General features: G+C 50.4%; 1 protein-coding gene across 1 annotated transcript; it reads left to right on the forward strand.

Annotated features, from left to right (window-relative positions):
• Positions 1–9717: 9717 nt before the first annotated feature.
• On the forward strand, positions 9718–18389 carry TNFSF14 (TNF superfamily member 14). Its single transcript, XM_032790551.2, has 4 exons — positions 9718–10048; positions 12195–12231; positions 15673–15714; positions 16392–18389. Exons 1-4 carry the CDS (start codon positions 9830–9832, stop codon positions 16808–16810), a joined length of 717 nt encoding a protein of 238 aa, XP_032646442.1. The 5' UTR covers positions 9718–9829; the 3' UTR covers positions 16811–18389.
• The last annotated feature ends 224 nt before the right edge of the window (positions 18390–18613 follow it).

Genomic DNA, 18613 nt, shown 5'->3' on the forward strand with positions numbered 1-18613 from the left:
TTAGAAAGCTTCCTGCATAGCTAAAAACCACTCTTCTCTGGGCCCTGAGTAAGCAGTCCCTCGCTCCTCTCAGCAAAACACTTTATATAATTATTGATTATTCATGATGCAGACATGTCTAGGGCCCACCCACTCATGGATTAGGGCTCCGTTTGCTAGGTGCCTGTCTCTTCAACGCATCCTAATGGGACTTAAGCGTGTGCTTGAAGTTATACATGTGCTTGACTGAATGGGGATAGACTTCAATACATGACTAAACGCTCTGTGAATGAGAGCCCTAGTTAACATGTCTCCCAAGGAGCTACTTAGGCACAAGGCAGCATTGTCCTCTGGTGGATAAATTGAAAAAACTTTGTCTCAGAAGCTTAAACCACTAAAGGCCAGAGTTTCCAAGTTATGTGGGCTCCTAATGGGATTTTCAGAAGTGCCCAAGCCTGTGCCTCATCTGCTTGGGCACTTTTGAAAATCCCACTAGGTACCTTTATCTTTAGATGCCTAAATACCTGTGAAAATCTGCTCCAGGGCCAACATTTTCAAACCAGGGTCCCTAAAGTTATGCTTTTGAATCCATATTGAAGCTCTGGAAATAAGGAGATTTGTGCAGTGTTTCCCAGTGATTCATGCAGGAACTGAGAATGCTCCGCAGCTTTGAAAATCAGGCCACACATTTTCAGAGGCCACCCTGTAGATGCTCCGGTTTGAATATTTGGGCCAAAGCAGCAGCAGGAAGAGAAGTGAGTGAATGAACGCACAGGCTCTTGAGTATCTCTTCCTCTTGCATGTCCTCAGTAGCCGGCTTTGCTAAACTGGGGGATGCTGACTGGGGTGTAATCTTTGGGGCTGGGAGCTCACAGCCCAGTGGGGAGGGGGGAACACCCCCTCCTAGAGTGGATGCTCACTGCCTTACCGCCTGTTAACGGAGTGTTCTAGAGTGCGGTAAAATCTCCATGCCTGCCCCCGCGCGGCGGTGAGACAGCACCCAGCTGTAGCCACAGCAAGGGGGCATGGCAGAGCTGAGCCTCTGGATCAGATGGTTTCCTCATTTCAATATAAGCTCCCCTCTCTTCCCCTGATGTGGCTAGGTGCTCACATAAACTTCCTTCTCAGCTCACTGTTCCCTTCATGTGGCGTTCTCTGTCCTGCCTGCCCAGCCTCAGGTGGTATTGACAGCAGCTCAGCTGCAGGCTCTCTGCTGTATGTGGGCAGAAAGGGCATCGAGCTAGCACTGGCGACGGGGGGGAGAAGCGGAGAGGGGGTTGTATCCGGTCAGTGTGGTGAAGCACAGTAAAACAAAACCCTCCATCACGTCAGGGGATAAACAAGTGTCACGGACGAGCGCTGAGAAACCTCAGTGGCTTTGTGGGGGATCGCTGTCTTTGTTACCGGTGTGCATCTAGGGTGGGAAATACAGGCAGCTTTCCCATAATGCCTCAGCTGCTGGTGCAGAGCACGGCAGCTATTTTCCCATATGCTGCAGTGCATGTTGGGATAGCCTCCTTCACGGAGGCCTGGGAGATGGGGAGGATTGAACCAATCCAGTTACACATCCAGTCAGTGAGTGAATGAATGAAAGGGGTCACAGTATAACCCTGTGTGGAGTCATCTTGTTACAGACTTGAGGTCTATCTGTGGCAGATGAATCTAACCCATTGCTCAGCACGTGTTATGCAATCTCCTCGAGCGAGCGGTTCACCTGGGACGTGTGTGGTGTAGTGAAATCGGTGTTAAAATGACAAGCTATCACTTTATATTTGTGAAGGGTGGCCTGGTCCTTCTTGGAAGTCCAGAGGCTCTGCAGGGAAGCGTATGATCTGGGTCTTTCAGAAGGCAGCCTGCAGAAAGCCAGCCTACCACAAGATGGGTTCACTTGTGTCTTTCTATCTTAGGGAGCAAGCTGCTTTATCTCTCTGTCTTTTGGTTCTTGTGCCTTAGGGTTCTGGATTCTAAGACATAAAGTGGTTTTATGTTGCAACCTTCCAACAAGAATATTTAAAGTTTTTATCTAACTTCTCTGTGCGTTTGCCTTGAACATAACCATCTGACTGCTATAACTGAAGGCAGGCGGGCTTAGCTGCTTATCTCAAGCTGTAGCGTCTTATGCTCTTTGCTCCAGGAAGCCTGAGTTCAGTTCCTGGTGATGATCAAATTATTACAGAAGCTCCCGCTGAAGTCATCAAGAGTTTGAAGAAGGCCCTTGGGTTTTTCTATTTGGCCCTGGTTAAAAATCTACAGCCTTCACACCCCTGTCTGGGGAATTCCAGTCCTACTCACTCCGGTCATAGCCCACCCAGTACAGGCCATGGTATGAGTCAGGCACAACCAGAAGCTTCAGAGCTCCTGACATGGTGGGGAAGGAGAAGATACCTGCTGGTGAGAATGTGAATAAACAGCTTCCACCAGAACCACAGATCCTCATGAGATAACAGGCCTCTTGGGGCTAGCAATAGTGGCGCTGGTGAGGAAGTGACTGTGGGTGTGCAAGAGGAGGCGATGAGACACCATACAGAGATGACTCCAGCACAACCCACCAAGTTACAGAGGGTCACGCTATCCAGATTCAACCAGCCAGGCTTCTGAAAGTAACCAACACAGCTGCCCTGGAGAACAAATTTCTACCAGCCTTGTCATTTGGTGCCTTAAGGAAGAAAGCAGTCATCTGGCCCTCCCCCCCTTCCACAGGCTAGGAGTTCAATTCCTGCCTGAGGTAGATTTCTAAGAACATCTGGTGCGTGTTGCTGTTCTTACCCTGCTTTCTTTCACAGGATGTGGGCTGGAGGCAGGCACCACTCAGTGAAATCTTCTGGCCTGTCCTATGCAGGAGGTTAGACTAGATCAGGGGTAGGCAACCTATGGTCCGTGTGCCAAAGATGGCACACAAGCTGATCTTCAGTGGGCACTCACGCTGCCTGCGTCCTGGCCACCAGTCTGGGGGGCTCTGCAATTCAATTTTAAATGAAGCTTCTTAAACATTTTAAAAACTTTATTTACTTTACATACAACAATAGTTTAGTTATATATTATAGACTTATAGAAAGAGACCTTCTAAAAACGTTAAGATGTATTACTGGCATGCGAAACCTTAAATAAGAGTGAATAAATGAAGACCAGGCACAGCACTTCTGAAAGGTTGCCGACCCCTGGACTAGATGATCTTAACATCAGGGAATCCTGCCCTCCCAACAGGGATCACATGTGCTTCCCCAATCCATGCTTGCAGTGCTCAGCAGGTGGCAGTACTCCTGTGATAACATCTCTCCTTTGGTTGGTTTCTGAGCCTGCGTATGCCGACTGGCCTGAGAATGGTTTCATTGTAAAAGACCAGCCCGGGCTGCTTGGCTTGCATTGCAGCTGTCCCCGCAATCCTGCTGGACCCGAACTGCTCGTTGATACAATCCCATCATTGCAGCTATGCCAGTAGAATAGGCGGCAGCCTCCTTCTGCAGTGTAAAGACACTGAGTCATCGGCGCTGCTCGAGTCACACAGCAGATATTCTCCTCTTCACTGAACATCTCTGCATCCTCACTCACTGCACGTACTTCTGCTTTTTTTAATTCCTGGGACAGATGCAGCGTTAGGACATAAAGTGGTGCTGTTTGGGTCTTAAGCCATAGGCAGGGCGTTTTCTTTCTGCCTTTCATGTTGCTTTCCACAGTTGGACCATGATACCTGCATTCTCGGTCCGTGTCTCTCTCTTCTGCCTCCTGGGTTCCTCTGGCTTGAACCTGCGTATTTATTCTGTGCTAGTGGCTGTCATTGTTTTGATCCTTTCCCTGAACAGTTCAGCTGCCATTGCTATTTGGATGCATTGCCCTAGGATTAGATCTGGACCTCTCAACAATCTCACTTGTAAGCTGGAGTTGCATGTTCCACCAACGTTTTTGTGGTGAATTTTTAATGACTCCAAAGTTACATGTGGATGCTGGAGTTCTCAGCTCTGTATTGTAAGTGTCTCTTCCATCTTTCCACATACTGGATTTGAGTTTAAAAAAACTGTACAGTCTGCTTGTGTCTGGCCTTCTTGCACTCACCAACACCATTATCAGTTGTTCCAACAGTTTGGGCTTTATTCCTGACCACAGTGTCTGCTTCACTTCTTGTCATTTTCCTCCCGAAGAGATGGTATAAAACCTTTACCTGGATTTTCTCATCTTTACATCCGGGATCAGCTTCATACACAGACTCAGTTCTTGCTTCTACTGCTTCCATGCTTGTGCCACGTTTTTTGTCTGGAAATCCAGCATTTCCGGTGCTCTGAGCTCCTCCATGCTGCCTTTTTCCTCTCTTTTTAGACCCACATTCTGTTCTTTGCCATGGCTCTCGCTAAAATGACCACAGCCGCCATTTTTCATGTGCCTCATACTGGCTAATAACCAGGAAGGATTCCTGTTTCTAAAACTAAACTTTTTATTAAAAGAGCTGTTTATATAAAGAGGTGTTGCAACTGTGGCTAGCATTCTAGCCATGGGCACACAGACTGACTTCCTGAGGTCTTCTCCAAACTCTCCTCCCTCCTGCAACCTGTGCCCTGCCTCTCACTTCTATGCAAGTTGTTGCACTCCCCACATATGCTCCTAAGTCTACAGGAGACATCTTAGAGGGTGAGAAGAAATATCCATGTCCCCTTCAATCCTTGTTTTTTCTATTGAAACTGCTATCAAGGTGGGCCCAATTTAGGACAAAACTATGGGTGGGTTTTTATCCTGGAACGAGACTGAGATCCAGCAAACTAATTTCAAATCAGGGCCATTCGAGAGCTACTAAATTGGAACGAGTTTTGGTCATTTGGGATGACTTAGGCTGGTTTGATCCAGTGACCTCAGGAGACAGGCTGTCTGAGCCTGTTCCAATGCGCAATGAAATCAGTGGAAAAACTCCTACTGACATCAATGAGCTTTGGATCTGAGTACATCTTTCTGCTTCTTCTTTCCAAATACAGATCAGAAATAATTATTGAGCACTTCTGTCTTTTCAGTATCATTATTAACAATTTCACCAGTGGCAGAACATCTAGTAGTGGGCTTGTACCATTGGTAGGGTTTCTTTTGTTCCTAACATACTTAAAAAACCCTCCTGTTATTCTCCTTAACCCTGACATCCATAGATTTTTTTTAACCCAATGTCTGTAGCTTCCCTTATCAATATCCTATATTTCATAACTTCTCATTAATATTGATTGCTATTTATTTGCCCCATTTTCCATTTTTTATATATTGGTTTTTTTTTATTTCTAATTGTCCTTCTCTTTGCCACTGAACCACAATAGGCTTTTCTGCCAAAATTGTCCCCTTTCTTGATTGTGGAACTGTGGCCTTTTGGCCACCTAATAAACTCTTCTTAAAGAACTCCCAATTTTCATTCACATTTTTTCTGCCTAACTTTTTCCCATCTGATCAATTTTGTTTATCATTTTCCTCAGTTTTGGGAAACCAGCCCTTTTGAAGGACCAAGTATGTAAAACTCTGCAAATCTGCAGCTATCTGCTTTGTATCCGCAGATATGGATAACCATGAACCATTTTTGCAGATCATGGCTCGGATGTGGATACCAATTTTGTATCCGCACAGGGCTCTACAAGTATCTGTATTTCTGGTCAGGACTGTCTTCTGTTTGTCCATATTGAATGTAATCAGATCATGATCACTGGTCCCGCATCACCATCTTCCAGTCCAGTGATTAATTCATCTTTATATGACATAATGAAGTCCAAAATAGTTGCTTCATATGGTGGGCAATACTTTTCATGTTAGAAAACAATCATCTATAACTTAGAATTTCTAACGATGTTTTTCTCCTGGCTGTCTGAGACCTCCAGCATATCTCTGCCATAAGAACACAATGTTTATCTCCATGCATTGCAGGCAGGAGTTTAAGGAGTAACTCATCCTGTTCTCTGGTTTGATCCGGTGAGCTGTAACAGACCCCCACCAGTACCCCATCCAGGACTTTGTTAGTGAGCGCATGGATCCATACACATTCGAGATCCTGTGAGTCTGAGTTATCAATAACTCAAAAACAAGCAATTTATGTTTTTAATGCCGAGTGCCAACTCCCCCACACTCCTGTTTTACCCACTCCATCCTTCCTAAACCAGAGATTTTAACATTCCAGTCATGCAAATCGTCCCACCGCCGCGTTTCAGTAATGCCAGTTATATCAAACATCATCTCCTCCATGGGTGTTTCCAATTCCTCTTGTTGGTTACTCATGCTTCTAGCCTTAGCACGAAAAATGTTCTCACGTTCTTTGTCGTATCTGCTCGCTTTGCTCACGAAATTTGTACCACTTTTGCCTCCTGAGCACCCTAATGCCCTCCTGGCTGCTCCAGCTAGAATAGGTGCTGACTCTGTGGGTATTCCGGGGGCTGAAGCACCCATAGGGAAAAAATGCAACCCCCTGATCAGCTTCCCCCCTACCCTGGCATCTCTCACCCACCGGTGTGCAGGAGGCTCTGGGGAGGAGGGGAAAGGAGCAGAGGTGGGAAGAAGTGGGGTGTGGCCTTGGAGGAAGGGGTGGAATAGGGGTGGGCCTGGGGCAGAGCTGGGGGTCGAGCATCCCCCGGCATATTGGAAAGTTGGCACCTGTGCCAGCTAGTCTCCAGCCAAGGAGATTAGCCCCCTGTCTATGAGATGCAGGCCATTCCATTCATAGAGCCACTTCTCCCCTGAAATGTGGCCTAATGTTCCCGCCAGTCTTGCAGCAGATGGGTCATCTCCAGTATTTTCGGCTGTCCTGTCTCTCACTCGGAGCCAGAAAGATCTCCGAGAAGATAACTTGGACTTTCCTCTTCTTCACCTCCTGTCCCACATCCCTGAAATGTTCTTTATCTGTGTAGTTCCACATGAGCCCAAGTCCGTGGTTCTCATGGAGAGTCACCAGGCGACTTCATCATCCAAAGGCTCCTAGTGACCTGGCAAATTAATTAAAGAATTTAAAAGTCTGTGCCCTAGTGAGTCAGAGCAAGATACGGAGAGTCAGGACTCCTGGATTCTCATCCTCACTCTGGAAGGAGAGTGGGTCTAGCGTGGGAGCCAGAACTCCTGGGTTCTCTCTCTGGCTCTGGGAGGGGAGTGGCGTCTAGCGGGTTAGAGCAGGAACCCAGGATTCCTGTGTTCTATTCCCAGCTCTGGAAGAGGAGTGGGGTCTAGTGGTTAGAGCAGGGGGCTGGGAGCCTGGACTCCTGGGTTCTCTCCCTGGCTCTGGGAGTGGAATGGGGTCTAGCAGGTTAGAGCAGAGGGCTGGGAGCTAAGACTCCTGACTTCTATTCCTGGCTCTTTGAGGGGAGGGGTCTAGTGGGTTAGAGGAGGGGCTTGGAGGTCCAGACTCTTAGAGTATGTCTGCACTGCAATTGAAATCTCATTGTTGGCCCAGGTCAGCTGACTCGGGGTAAGAGACTCGGACTAAGGGGCTGTTTAGCTGTGGTGTACATGCTCAGACTGGAGAAAAACCCTGGGATGCCGTGAGTGGGGAGGGACCCGCAGCTCGGGTTCCAGCCCCAGCCAGAACATCTACACCACAATTAAACTAGGGTTGCCAACTTTCTAATTGCACAAAACTGAACACCCCTGCCCTGCCCATTCCTCCAGAGCCCACCCCTTCTCCAAGGCCCTGCACCCTGCCCACTCCATCCCCCCTCCCTCCGTCACTTATTCTCCCCCACCCTCACTCACTTTCACCAAGCTGGGGATGAGGGCTCTGTCTGGGGGTGTGGACTCTGGGGTGAGGTCAGGGATCAGGACTTTGGGGTGCAGGAGAGGGTTCTAGGCTGGGGCAGTGGTTGGGGTGGGTATGAGCTCTGGGCTGGGGGTGCAGACTTTAGGTGGTGTCAGAAATGAGGGGTTCCGGGTTTGGGAGAGGTCTCCAGGCTGGGGCAGGGAGTTGGGATGTGGGGGTTGAGGGCTCTGGCTAGGGATGAAGGGATCAGAGTGTGGGAAGCGGTGCGGGCTCCGGCTGGGGGTGTGGGCTCTGGGGTGGGGCTGGGAATGAGGAGTTTCGGGCATAAGAGGGGACTGGGGCACAGTGTTGGGGTGTTGTGGGGGTGGGCTCCAGGAGGGACTCTGGGTTGGGGCAGGGAGTTGGGGTGCGGGGGGTGCAGGCTCCAGCTGGGGATGTGGGCTCTGGGGTGGGGCTGGGGATAAGGAGTTTGGGGTGCAGGAGGGGGCTAGGGCAGGATGTTGGGGGGATGCGGGCTCCAGGAGGGTGTTACGGTGTGGGAGGGGGACCTGGCCAATGGGAGCTGCAGAGCCAGCACTTGGGGCAGGGGCAATGCGTGGAGCCTCTCTGGCCACCCATGTGTCTAGAAGCCACAGGGACCTGGCAGCTTCTGCCAGCAGCCGTGCGGAGCCAGGGCAGGCAGGGAGCCTGCATTAGCCCTGGAACCCCGCTGCACTGCTGATAGGGTAACCAGACAGCAAGTGTGAAAAATCAGGATGGGGGTGGAGGTAATAGGAACCTATATAAGAAAAAGACCCAAAAATTGGGACTGTCCCAATAAAATCAGAACATCTGGTCACTCTAACTGCTGATCAGATTTCTAATGGCCCAGTCGGCAGTGCTGCCAAGGTCCCTTTTCGGCCAGGTTCTCCGGAGCCCCGTGAGCCTGAGTCGGCTGACCTGGGCCAGCCACGAGTGTCTAATTGCAGTATAGACGTACCCTTACTCATAGCTCTGGTGGGGGAATGCATTACAGTGGCTATCTAGGGACCAGGTTTCCTAGGTGCCATTCCCTGCTCTCTTACAGGCTCCCTGTGTAACTGTGGGTGGTGGGTCTCTGTGCGTCATTAAAACAGGCAGGCAGCAAGCTTAGGAGACGGGGCGATTCGGAGAATTGTTACTTTGTTTTAATTTAATGATGATTTGCAACGCCCATGCTGCGATCGCTGGAGGGCAGAACCCTGAGAGGTGCCCCTTCCTGATCAAAAGAAACCCCATTTTATTCAGCCCAACCAGCTGAAGAGGCGCGAGGCCAGAGAAGCATTTCCCCCTGAGAAAAAGTGCTTGAAAAGCCAGTTTGTAATTAATTGTGATTCAGACGGAAAGTGATGGTTTCAGCGGCGGGAATTTGAGGTTGTGAAGAGGGGGACAGATTGTTCTGTGTCTGTACAGCCCGTAGCAATGGATCCTGCTCCAGGACTGGGGTCCTAGGCACGGCCATAACACACCTCATAAATAATAGCGATAATAAGATATTTAGTGCCCACCTTAGGGAGGGGCCTTAGTGCTGACCCTAGCAACTAAAGCAGCCTGATGTTTAATCTATAACAGCAACCTACAAAGTTGTTTCTTAACTTCAAGTGCTTTGGGGTGGTGTGTGGCTCACTGAGGGGCCTGGGTTTGATCCCCATTGATAAGTGAGGTAGCTGATTATAATTATGAGTCCGGGTGATCTCTCGTGAAGCTCTTGAAGGGGGGAGTAATTCGGGGATGGGAAATCCCCATGGAGGTCCCTTTTTCCTACCTCACATTGGAAAGCACAGAGAGCCTGTGGCTGCCTCTAGCAGAAAGACATGTGCTCCCGCAGGGAGGCAAAGCCGGGCGGGGGGGGGGGGGGGGGGGGGGGGGGGGGGGAGGGCGTGACTTCTGGCAGGGTAGCCCCACCCAGCCAAGCGAGAGAAAAGTGTAAGGACACAGAGGCCAGTTGGGTAATAGTGTGGTTTCCTCTCTGGGGCTGTGGGCGTCACAGGCTCAGATACATAGCCGAGGCCACAGAGGGGATGATCAATCCTCTTCTTGCTAGAGACGGCGTCAAATCTGCCTCTGGCTCTGCCGTCAAGTCCATAAGCATCTCCCGGGCTGTGCTGTGGACCTTCCCCTGCTCCACCGAGAGCAATCATGGGCGATGGGGTGGTGTATCCTTCTGTCTTCGTGGTGGACGGCCAGCAGCACGGGGTCCCCTTTGTCCCACCCATGAGGAAGAAGCGACGGATGTGCTGGCACAGCCAGTTCTTCCTGGCCTGTCTGGTCATCTTAGCCCTGGCCGGCGTGGCCACCGAAGGCTATTTCCTGATCCGCTTCCAGAAAGAGCTGGAGAAGGCGACGTCCCAGGTTGGGGTGAGTGACCAGGAAAGGGGATTGGGAGATGAGAGTCTTGTGTCACGAATGGGCAGTGATGGGACATGTGTGTGTGCATGAGGGGATGGGGCAGTGTGCGTTGGCAGGGGGCTCCGCGTGTGTGTGTGTGTACACAGTAATAGGGAAATGAGCCAGTATGCACTTGGAGGCAGGGGTGTGGTGACACGGTGTCTGGGCAGTGCTCGTGTGCTGGGATCGGGCTGTGTGTGTGTGTGTGTGTGTGTGTGTGCTGGAATGTGAAAATGAGCAGACTGCATGTGTGTTGGGAAGGAGCTGTGTGTGTGTGTGTACGCATGCGTGCGCTGTAATTTGGAAATGCACTGGTGTGTGTGTGTGTGTGTGTGTGTTAGGATAGATCTAGGCATTTGCTGGGACAGGGATCTGGGCATGTTTGCACTTGTGTGGGGTCTGGGCAGCATCTGTATGTTAGGATGGAGCTGTGTGTAAGAGAGTTTGGATGGAACTGTGTGTGCGGCAGAATGGGACAGTGTATGTAAGGATGGAGTTGTATGTTTGCTGGGACAGGGCTCTGTGGATGTGTGCTGTGATAGGACTATGTGATTTTGGATGGACTCGTGTTAGTATGGGACAGCGCAGGTTTGTGTTAGCAGAGTCGTGCATGTGTTGACATCGGTTTGTGTGTGTGTGCTGCGATCAGGCAGTGTGCAGAAGTATGGGACAATATGTTTGTGTTAACCTGGAGTGTGTGTTGAATCAGGACTGACGTGCATACCTGCTTATGTAGGACATTCTGTGTTTGTGTGTGTGCTGGGAATGGGCAGCGTGGCTTTGCTAAGGTGAGCCCGGGTGTGTCTGTGTGCTCTGACAGGGCACTGTGTGGTTCTGAGAGAGAGTGTGTGCGTATGGATTTGTGTGTATAAATGGGGTTGGAGCTGTGTGTGTGTGTAGGTCTGGGTGGCACTCGTGTGCATTACTGTGGGTCTGTGTGTGTGAATGCCCGGTGTGTGTGAACACATCTTATAACATGAGACACATTTCAAGCCACATTGTGCTTGTGAGCGCCCATGCCAGCTGGTTTCAAACATTCATGTGGAATCTCAAAACTGCTCAGGCCCAGGTCCTGCCGCTGCCCCTCCTAGGGGGTCTCTACAGCAGGAAAATCCAGGACCATGCCCAAGCCCCCTCCTTTCAGGGGTCTTCCTTCCACCCCAACAACCAACCCCCTCCACCAACGAGCCCCAAGAACCCCTGCAGAAATCTGCATTGACCGTGGGGATCACAGGGGCAGGCAGGAGAACAGGCCGGGGGAGCAGCTAGGGAAGGGGCTGTTCCTTTGGGAGTCTGAATTTGCCCCATTAAATTTCACCCAGATAGCCCTCTATTAACCCCAAAGATTTTAGTTATACTGCAGCATTTCAGTCCTCAATTTCATATATGCCAAGGCTCAGACCCTCACAAGCATTGGAGTTCAGTGTGTAAATCTCTTTGAAGGTCTGGGCCCAAGCACCTGAAACTCTCGGTGAGCCCCAGGTTCTCAGCACCTCACAGAATCAGGCCCAAGGCTTCTCCAGCTGGGCAGCCAATGTCACTGGCAGAATCATGACAGTGTCTGCATACCCCACATAGCCAGGTGTCTGATCCTGCCCGGTGCGGAGCCAATTACAGCTCCAGTGGGAGGGAGGGAGGTTGAGCTAGTTGGAAAATGGGGGTGGGGGGGATCCACTAGAAATGTCAACCTTTTATTGAAGAAAACAAACCCTGGAAATTTTTCAGACAAAACCCAAAATCTATTTGGCTGGAAATGTTCAGGGTTTGGGAGTTGGGTTTTTTTTTTTGCTGACCAAAAAAAGATCAAAAGTTTTCAAGGAAATCAGGCCTTTTCCTTCCAAAAAACAAAAAACACCCTTTTGTTTAGTCAAAAGCCCAGTGTTTTCAACTGAAAAAAGATGCTGATGGAAAATTTTCATCCTGCTCTGATATTAGGAGTTCGGCCTCTCAGAATGAGCTGCTTGCTGCCCACCAGCACCCAGCCGTAGATGGGATATGTCGTGAATTTTACATTTAGAGGTGTCATTCCAGAATAACTCCATTGAAATTAGTGGGTTAAAGTGTGTGTGTGTGTGTGTGTGTGGCCTTTCTGACAGACTTGTATTTTGTATTATAGGAGGAAGCAGGGCCCATCTCCGAGAAGTCCATTCAAGGTAAATCTCTTCCCCTTTTTGCTAACCCTCAGCTACCAGCCCACTGAAACACAGACCAGATTTTAAGAGCTCGGTTCTCCCAATGAAGGACAGATTTTTTTTCCAGAAGCGCTCCACTAAATTATACAGGGTATGTCTACACTGCAATTAAACACCTGCAGGTGGCCTGTGTCAGTTGACTCCAGCTCACAGGGCTAGGGCTGCAGGGCTGTTTCATTGTGGGGTAGACATTTGGGCTCAGGCTGGACCCTGGGCTCTGGGACCTTCCCCTCTTGCTGCGTCTCAGGGTCCGGGCTCCAGTCTGAGCCCAGATGTCTACATGGCTATTTTTAGCCGTATAGCACAAGCCCCGTGAATCCAAATCAATTGGCCCAGGCTCTAAGACTCGCCACTGTGTAGATGCACCCAGAGGGACCTAAGTCAAGGACAGATATTCAGAGGCACCCGGGGTGCTGAACACTGGGAAATCCGTGTGTCCATATGGGACCTAAGCTCTTGTAAATCGGTGTAGCCCCACTGAGTTCGCACTAGCTGAGGGGTTTGGCCAGGAGAATGAACCACCCTAATGCAGCTACAATCTCCCAGTGCCTGACTGTGAGCTCCCATACGCTGCTGTGACTTCACCAGGGGTGTTATGCCAGTGTCAAAGCGGGGAGAGGAGAATTCCTGCCCTAATAAAAACATTCACCCATTGATTCCCAAGCAGATGTGGTGGGCCAGATCCTTAGCTGGTGTAAATCAGTATAGCTCTTGTTGACTCTGGTGGAGCAATGCCCATTTACACCAGCCAGGGATCTGGCCCAACTGACTTCAATGGAGCAACATCTATTTACATCAATTGGGAATCTGGTCCTATTGATTCCATGGAGCTTTGCTGATTTACACCAGCTTGGAATCTGGCCCTGTTGACTCCAGCAGAGCAATTCCTGTTTACACCAGCCAGAGATCTGGTTCTATCTTAGGATATCAAGGTTGGAAGGGACCTCAGGAGGTCATCTAGTCCAACCCCCTGCTCAAAGCAGGGCCAATCCCTCAGACAGATTTTTGTCCCAGATCCCTAAGTGGCCCCCTCAAGGGTTGAACTCATAACCCTGGATTTAGCAAGCCAATGCTCAAACCACTGAGTTATCCCTCCCCCCAAATTCATTGGTTGACTGATTTGCAATGAACAGTCCGTACCCAGAAGTGAGTTTCCACGGAGCCTAGTGTGACACCGACAAGGGGTGGGTCTAATCTCTGTTAACGAAGCCCCCTTGTCTCCACACCCCCACCTCATTTCCTCTGGTTAACAGCTCTGCATCAGACCTTCCACGCTAGGGACAGAGATGTGTGCTAGCGCAGAGAATTGCAATGGGTTATTTGTAATAGGTTGGTCAACCAAGCTTTATTCATAGCCTCAGGGACTCTCAGTCGGGCCCCTCGCTGGTTTATATATATAGCCCTTCTTGGTGGCAGGGGGAGGAAAGGAAACTTCTCCTGCAAAGTGACTCTGATGTAATGGATCGGAGTGAGTACTGGGCTCCAATTTTCCATCCCTTGGAATTTTTTATTCCAGATGGGCTGTTCCTCTAACATACCTGCTCTAGTTCCAACGGGAACTAATCCAGGGAAGTCCTGTGGCCTGTGTTATACAGGAAGTCAGACCGGATAATCCAAATGGTCCCTTCCGGCCTCAGAATCAATGACTCTAGCGTGAGGCGCCGGGGTACCATTCTGCTCAGGGCGCAATTTGCGATGATGTTAAGGGCTGCAGATACTTGGAGGTTGTGTGGCCTAGCGGACAGAGCCTTCAGCTGGGAAACCTGGGTTCTATCCCCACCTATGCCACTGGCCTGCTGGGTGACCTTGGGCAAGACGCTTCCCCTCTTTGTGCCTCAGTTTCCGCTTCTCTGTAATTGGAACAATGATACTGACCTCCTTTGTAAAGGCCTGTGGAGTTCACTGATGTAAAGTGGCATATAAGTGAGTTAGGGATGATGATATTGACCTGGCAGTGGCACAATAATGTGTTGTGTTGATTATGTTGGTCAAGAGCACAGTAACGAGGTGGCTAGTGTGTATGAGCACTGCTGTCCTCTGCTGGATGGTACCAGAACTGCTCATCTATGTTTCATAGTCCCGACACTGAATGGAGATTCTCTTTCAGCTCTTTTTGGAACAGAAATTATGGGTCCTGTCCCTGCTGCTGCTTCCAGGTTTTGAGCACCCCTATTGTGCCGCAAAGCAAGACCCAGTACAGGATGAGGTGGTTTTGATTTGGTACAGCGGGTGGGGGCTGAGAATGTTGCTAAGCCAGGGTGGTGGATTTTTATTACCGTAGCGTATACAGTAGTCACGGCTCAGGATCCCAGTGCTAGATGCTGTGCATTATTGATTAGGTTTATTATGGTAGCACCTAGGAGCCTCAGTCATGGCCCAGGACTCCATTGTGCTAGGTGCAGTACAATTTAAATACGAACAAAAAGACAGCTCCTGCCTCAGTGAGCTTACTGCTTTTGGTGGACCAAATCCTCAGCTGGTGCAAATTAGCAGAGCTTTCCTGAAGTCAAAGGAGCTCCATTGCTTTGCACGATCTGAGGTTCTGGCCTAGGAAGTTGAATAGTGGTCGCTGGGATGGGTTTGGATGGCTCCACAGCCATGCTCCACAAAAGGACCACCTAGGACTTGCAGGCTCAGGCCCTGCTCCTGCAAAAACGCTTCCCCCTAACAAAAAATCTCCTTTTAGCTGCTAGCGGGATGGGGTCTCTGACACATGACTAAGCAGTTCCACACCCATCCAGCAGAGGACAGTGGGACCCAGAGGTGCTAGACGGTTCGCTGCAATACAACGCGATGCAGCATGTTTGCCTAACGGATCCTCCCCCGCAACTGCTTTCCGGGGGGGGCGGGGGGGGGAGTCTTTTCTGAGCTGGGTGCAGTGAAGCATGCGGTGGGAGGGGGGGCCGTGGTGTGTGTGGAAACGAGACAGAAAGGAAAGAGAGAGAGAAATTTAATAGCAGCCCCAATGAAAGTGCAGGCTAGACCCAGCGCGGGGGAGAGTGGAAGGAAGTGGTGACGGGGTGGGGGGGTAAGGAAGGAGAGGGGGTGTGACAGTGAAGGGTGGATGGAATGGGGGTGTAATGGAGTGAGTGGGGGGAACATGATGAGGGTGCAATGGAACAAGGCAGATGGGGGACAAGATGAATGTGACATTACTGGGCGGGGGGGACAACACAGGGCACCAGTGCTTTACATTGGAGGGTGAGTCCCAGTTCTGATCCTGGGTGCTGCTCTGCCTGGCTCCACTGGCAAAGTTCTGACCCAGAACTGGGTTCAGATCCAGGGCCATCTCCAGGACTCAGCACCAGGCAGCTCTTCCCCAGCCCTCGCTGGGGACAGAGGACTTGGAACTGGGCTGATCTCACAGCTGGGCCTTTGTTTGTTTGTTTGTCTCATTTGCAGACCGGAAACTTCATGCTGAGAAGCCAGCAGCTCATGTCTTGGGTAGGCTGAAGTCCTCCTTAACCCTGCATAGTCTGCTGCCTCTGCTGTAGAGGGGCGTCTTGTCTAGTGATTAGAGCAGTGGGGGATGGGATCAGGACTCCTGGGTTCTGTTCACAGCTGTGGGAGGGGAGTGGGCTCCAGTGATTAGGGATGGGATCAGGACTCCTGGGTTCTGTTCACAGCTGTGGGAGGGGAGTGGGCTCCAGTGATTAGGGATGGGATCAGGACTCCTGGGTTCTGTTCACAGCTGTGGGAGGGGAGTGGGCTCCAGTGATTAGAGCAGTGGGGGATGGGATCAGGACTTCTGAGTTCTGTTCACAGCTGTGGGAGGGGAGTGGGGTCCAGTGATTAGAGCAGTGGGGAATGAGATCAGGACTCCTGGGTTCTGTTCACAGCTGTGGGAGGGGAGTGGGCTCCAGTGATTAGAGCAGTGGGGGATGGCATCAGGACTCCTGGGTTCTGTTCCCAGCTCTGGGAGAAGAGGGGGGGTCTAATGATTAGAGTCGGGGAGGATGGCGTCAGGACTCCTGGGTTCTATTCTTAGCTCTGGAAAGGATGTGGGGTTCAGTGATTAGAGCAAGGGAAGATGGGGCCAGGACTCCAGGGTTCTCTCCCCAGTTATGCCTCCTTCTGGGCTAAGCTGAGGCCTGACATGTTGTGGGCATCGTGTTCCCCAGGTGCAGCCTTCACCACCTCTGGGAATGGTTCTCTGCAGTGGGAACACAGTAAGGACTGGGCTTTCCTGCATGACATGGGTTACCAGGGCGGCTCCCTGGTCTGCATCAAGCCCGGCTACTATTACATCTACTCCAAGATCCATCTTATGGCGCAGAGTTGCTCTCAGCAGGGCCAGAGTTCTGTCATCTATCATGGCATCTATAAGAAGACCCCCAGGTATGTCGAGGAGATGAAACTTGTGGAGAACCTGATCCTTTACTGCGATGGGAAGGACAGCGGGTTCTGGCGGCAAAACAGCTTCCTGGGAGGAATCTTCCACCTGGAGGAGGAGGAGCAGATTTACGTCAAGGTGTCACAGAGACAGATGCTACAGATCAGAGATGGCACTCGGTCTTATTTTGGCACCTTCATGATCTGAGCAGGCCCTTCCCCTAGCCGCAACTGCTGGGTTTTGGGTTGAGGCCTTGTGCTTTTTAATCTGCCTCTGATATGGTTTTCCTGCGTGGACCATCCCTCTGACCCAGCATCCCCCAAAATACTGTTGCACCTTCCTGGTCTAATATGCTCCCCAGACTGGATCCAGCTCATGAGGTTAACTTCAGAGGCTGGTCACAGAGCTCAGAAGAAGGAAGGGTGGGCTTCCAGTTGAGGCCTTGTATTAGGAATCAGGACTCCTGGGTTCTATTCTCTCTCTGGGAAAGGGACCTGGCTCTAGCAGTTTGCTCAGGGGAAACTGGGAGTCAGGACTCTTGTGTTCTGTCTCCAGCTGTGCCATCTACCTGCTGTACAACCATGAGCAAGTCACCTTGCCTCTCTGTACCTCCATTTCCCTAGCTGCAAAACAGAGATGATGGTTCTCCCTTACCCTTGTATAGGCCATAATGCTGTCGTCTGCATAGCCAGCCAGTGTCCCTCCGTTAGGTCCAGCAGGTTTTCAAATAGCTTTGAAAGTGGAAAGACAAAGAAACTGGCTACCCCAAGGGACTATGGGACATTTTGCCTCCAGGTCGCCAAGGCAGGCCGACCCTCAGCCACTGTACATCAATCATTCCATGCTTGTTTATGCCAGCTGACCGAGTGATGGTGGGAGGGAAGTGTATTTAATTGGGTTGCAGTTCTGCTAGCAACTGGTGGTGCTTGACGGTGTCAAATCCTGCAGTTCCCTTTGCTCATGGGGAAGACCTTGATCCTGATTCAGGCACCTCCCTTTGAGGGTCTGGCCTGAGGAGCCTGCCCGAGGAAGAGCGGCAGAGAGCCATCTAGTCAGCTGGTGCAAATCAGCGTGGCTGCGATGGAGCAATGCCAGCTTATCCCTGCTGAGGATTGGGCCCTCGCTATTTAACAGGCCAGGTTCTCCTCTCACTCGCTGCGGTGTAAATCCGGAGGAAGTTCACAGAAGCGGCACTGACATAAGACTTACCTGAGGGGAGGATCCTGCATAACGGGCCCAGATCTCCAGCTGGGAGACGTTCATGTCGATCCATTGGAGTCCTTGGGTCCAAGCTGATTTCCAGCTCCTGGGGATGTGGCCGGCTCCTGCCATTCCCTGCGCTGCTTTATGTGCCGTGAATGTATATAAGTGTGTGCACCTATTTATTTTCCAGTGAGTATTCCCTGATATTCAGGGAGCAGCTGTATCTAATGGTTATTTATCCATTACCCCAGGGCCACTGGGCATGTTTGGGGTGGGGGTGGGGGGCAGAATTTGATTTTTATTTTGTTGATAATTTGATGAATGATATTGATGTTTATTTTAAACATTTTAAATTTTTTTTATTGATGTAAATGTTCTCTGTTGTGCAAAATTATGGGGAGCTTTTCCCCTCCTGTTCTTATCGGTTTCAATGTTCATAGTTGGATGACGGGGAGGCGGGCCGCGGCAATTATTTAACTAAGTAAGGGTTGAGATTTCAACTGTTAACGCTCTATAACAGTTCAGACACAAGTGGTCAAACATTGCATGTCAAAATATACAAAGTAAATGGCCTGAAATCAAACCCCAATACGTTCTCAGGCAGCAGTTTTTTCTCACTTTGCCCATCTGTAAATTTCAATGATTACCAATGGAAATATTTTTTGTCATCAGTTTGTGGGTGTGTACGGTGAAATTGACGTTTACTGACACAGAAAACAATCGAATCCTTCCAAGCCTTGGATGCTGTCTCCCTAGGGGACATGGGAGGCTTGCGGGCCTGTCTCCCACAGGACCTGCCACGCACGC

The sequence above is a fragment of the Chelonoidis abingdonii genome, chromosome 26, assembly GCF_003597395.2.
Source record: "Chelonoidis abingdonii isolate Lonesome George chromosome 26, CheloAbing_2.0, whole genome shotgun sequence".
NCBI classification, from domain to species: domain Eukaryota; kingdom Metazoa; phylum Chordata; order Testudines; family Testudinidae; genus Chelonoidis; species Chelonoidis abingdonii.

What these genes read in the sequence shown, in the direction of transcription:
- TNFSF14 (XM_032790551.2), top strand. Translation starts at nt 9,830, where the DNA reads ATGGGCGATGGGGTGGTGTATCCTTCTGTCTTCGTGGTGGACGGCCAG. An exon ending in AGGCGACGTCCCAGGTTGGG is followed by an intron (nt 10,049 to 12,194) that starts GTGAGTGACCAG and finishes TTTGTATTATAG; the next exon opens with GAGGAAGCAGGGCCCATCTC. An exon ending in GCCAGCAGCTCATGTCTTGG is followed by an intron (nt 15,715 to 16,391) that starts GTAGGCTGAAGT and finishes CGTGTTCCCCAG; the next exon opens with GTGCAGCCTTCACCACCTCT.